This window comes from Ipomoea nil, unplaced genomic scaffold, assembly GCF_001879475.1.
Source record: "Ipomoea nil cultivar Tokyo-kokei standard unplaced genomic scaffold, Asagao_1.1 scaffold1416, whole genome shotgun sequence".
Taxonomy (NCBI): Eukaryota; Viridiplantae; Streptophyta; class Magnoliopsida; order Solanales; family Convolvulaceae; genus Ipomoea; species Ipomoea nil.
The window spans coordinates 2,672,676-2,675,994 of NW_017617844.1; the positions used below are offsets into that span (position 1 = coordinate 2,672,676).

A 3,319-nucleotide genomic window follows, 5' to 3' on the forward strand; every position below is an offset into this window, starting at 1 on the left:
CCCACCCTGCCTTGTATCCTTAGCGGTAAAGGACCATAAAGAAGTAAACCAGCTTAAGTTATTATAGCTGTTCAACTCAAATAAAGAACGTTAAAATTCGAACTCGAGTTTATATCTTTAGCCATCTTAGCTATGGTTATCCTACCATAATTTAGATTTGATACACATATCCATTGAATCAACTGCAATACTATTTATATGCATGAACATAGATTTATTCATTTACTTAACCCAAAAGAAAATGTTTCTTATTCAACAAAAAAAAGTCAATTATAGAAAGTCAAAATGAAACTATATACTACATGGCTAGATATCTCTATAAATTATTCAATAAATCCCACATGGTGTCTCCATTCCATTATCTTCGTTCTCTTCATTTCGACAGAACATTCACACTACCTCGTTTCTCATTGTTATTCCACACGTCAAGAAACCTTAAACATGGTAAATCTTCCTATTAAAAGATCAAGAGAAGAAGAGTTTGATAGCCTAACATCCATGGCTAATTGCTTAATGTTACTTTCCGGCGGCGGCCGAGGAGATAAAAATAATATTGCGGAGCAAACGAGCCAAACCGCTGGCGGCGGCGGCGGCCGGGTTTTCGAGTGCAAGACTTGCAGCCGGCAGTTCCCGTCGTTCCAAGCGCTGGGCGGCCACCGCGCCAGCCACAAACGGCCGAGAACGGCGGCGATGGTGGAGCTGCCGCCCAGCTCGCCGCCGAAGCCCAAGACCCACGAGTGCTCCATATGCGGGCAAGAGTTTGGGATCGGGCAAGCTCTGGGAGGGCACATGAGGAGGCATAGAGCCGTCGTCATGAACAGCGAGATGTCGTCGTCACCGCCGCCGGATCGCGTTGCGGCCGTTGTCAAGATTCCGGCGGGCGGCCGGAGGGTTTTGTGCTTGGATTTGAACTTGACGCCGTTGGAAAATGATTTGGAGTTTTTCAAGCTTGGGAAGATGGGCATACAAGGCTCGTGATGATGATAATAAAGATCTTTCTCCCTTTTGTGGATTCTTTTGAAAACTTGATGGATCTTGTAATTACTTAGACTAGAAATATATATTAATTTGTTCATTTTTCTACCTGCAAATTTTTCATTTTCTTTTTTAATTTTACTTATATTATTTCACTTCTGGAAATTTAAGGGGTGTATTCAATGAAGATTTTTATAAATTTTTATAAATTTTTAAAGTGATAAATTTAGAATGATTTTCATTTAATCTTTCTAAATTTTCATAAACTTTGTATAATTCCATAAAAATATGTAGGTCAAACATTTTTAATTTTTTAAAAAATTTATATTAAATTAAAATATCTATAAAAGTCGTTAAAACTTAAATTAATACATCTTAACTTGATGGATGGGCATATACAAGGCTGGTGGTGATGATAATGATATAATACCATATAGGGAGTAGTATTCTTTTTCTCCCTTTTGTGGATTCTTTTGAAAACTAGCTTGATGGATCTTGTAATTACTTAGATTAGAAATATATATATATGAATTTGTTCATATTTCTACCTGCAAATTTTTAATTTTTCATTTAATTCTACTTACATTATTTCACTTTTGGAATTTTAGTACTTTCTCTGTCCCATTTATCTGTCATATTTACTATTCCTTGGTCAAACCAACTCTTTCTTATTTGTTTACTTTTTTTTTTTTTTTGTATTTTTTACTTATTTTTAAATTTGATTTTTTTTTGTGTGTTTAATAGTACTTTTAATGTAGTTTCTAAATATATATAAATTTTGAATCGAAAGCATGCTCCATCGTACGCATCGAAAGCTTGCGACATCAACTCGGCGAAGTTGGCTTGGGCCCGAGCGATGGGCGGTGGTTGATCCATTCTTGGTGACTTATTAGTCTGCACGACAGTACACTCAATACGTGCGGCCGACTACCCGCCTGAAGTGCGGCAGCTTAATTGCTCCCTTAGATCGCCCACGGAGGCGCGGCTGTCAGCTGGTAAATCTCCTGCGTTAACTACAACAGCAACGTGACCGCTTGCCGACGGGGCCACAACGTTTTGTCCATTGTTCCGGTTGCTACGCCGGGTACGAACCATTAGCAAAGCTTAGAGACGGGACCTTTAGTTTCGATCCCCACGAACGACGCCAATGTTGGTTTCGCTGCTTTTAGGTTGCCGGTCGGCGGGCCAACACTACCGTAAAATACTATAAACGTAGAGCTTATGATGGGAAAATAGAGAATAATATTGTATTATTTCTCTAGGGCTTCAGCCGCTTGAGTGCCAAAAGAAGGCGAAAAAGCGATCCCACTACATGATGATCCCAGGAGGATACTTACACAAGAATACAAAATCCGTACAATGAAAGTAAGGTTGACGTGGAGCCAAAATCTACAAGGAAAGTAGGGCTAACATATGAGGGCGAATCAGCTATGGAAACTGGCCGCTACTGTGCCCAAATTGCCTAAAATAATAATACAATATAGGTAGATACATATATATATATATATATATATATATATATATATATATATATATATATATATATATATATATAGTCCGGATCAGGTGAGGACCTAATCTTAGGTGAGGACGTGAGGACTAATCTAGACCATTAAATCAAAATGATGTATGACTGAGATTAAAAGAAACAAATCACACGGATTAAGAAAACAAATCTCTTTAAAATATTAAAATATATAAATTTAGGATAAATCGGTCTTATTAAAAGATGTGCATTCCTATACAAAATGTTATGCATTCCTATACTGAGTGTTGTGCATCAATAACTTCATTGTTGTGCATTCAAACCCCGCCAAAAAATCATACAGTAAACATCCAATGTTCTACGATGCATTGAACTATGTGCTATAATGCACAACTCCCTAGCCTATAGTGCACAACTTACAACACTAGGTTGCACAATCAGCACACACGAATGCACAATCGTACTACCCAGACATTTATACATATACACGACAATCCAAATATAGACAATATTATACTCAAAAGAACAAGCAAAAAAAAATAAAAAATACTGATTAGTTTGCGTGGGCGAACACTCAATCAATGATGAAGAAATCGCGGCTCCAAATTGCAACGGTGATGATCCAAGAAAATAGGAAACCAATTTGGCCAAGGATTATACATGCGTTCACACTTAAAAAATAGAAAAAGACACTATTATCCCACTTTAACAAAAAAAATCAATCCATGTCATCTCAAGAACTCAAACCTGGATCATCCAAATAAAAAAAACAAACGCACAAAATTAGTCCTCACGTCCTCACCTAAGATTAGGTCCTCACCTGATCCGGATTCTATATATATATATATATATATATTT

General features: G+C 37.1%; 1 protein-coding gene across 5 annotated transcripts; it reads left to right on the forward strand.

The window, feature by feature from the left end:
• Positions 1–354: 354 nt before the first annotated feature.
• On the forward strand, positions 355–1,522 carry LOC109187046 (zinc finger protein ZAT12-like). 5 transcript variants are annotated; one of them, XM_019337199.1, is made up of 2 exons: positions 355–990; positions 1,395–1,522. In XM_019337199.1, the coding sequence occupies exon 1, from the start codon at positions 442–444 to the stop codon at positions 976–978; it is 537 nt and encodes a 178-aa protein (XP_019192744.1). In that variant the 5' UTR covers positions 355–441; the 3' UTR covers positions 979–990; positions 1,395–1,522. The 5 variants fall into 5 exon arrangements, with proteins under 5 accessions (XP_019192744.1, XP_019192745.1, XP_019192743.1 ...); XM_019337200.1 differs by having other exon boundaries at positions 1,398–1,522; XM_019337198.1 differs by having other exon boundaries at positions 355–986; positions 1,391–1,522.
• Positions 1,523–3,319: the final 1,797 nt, after the last annotated feature.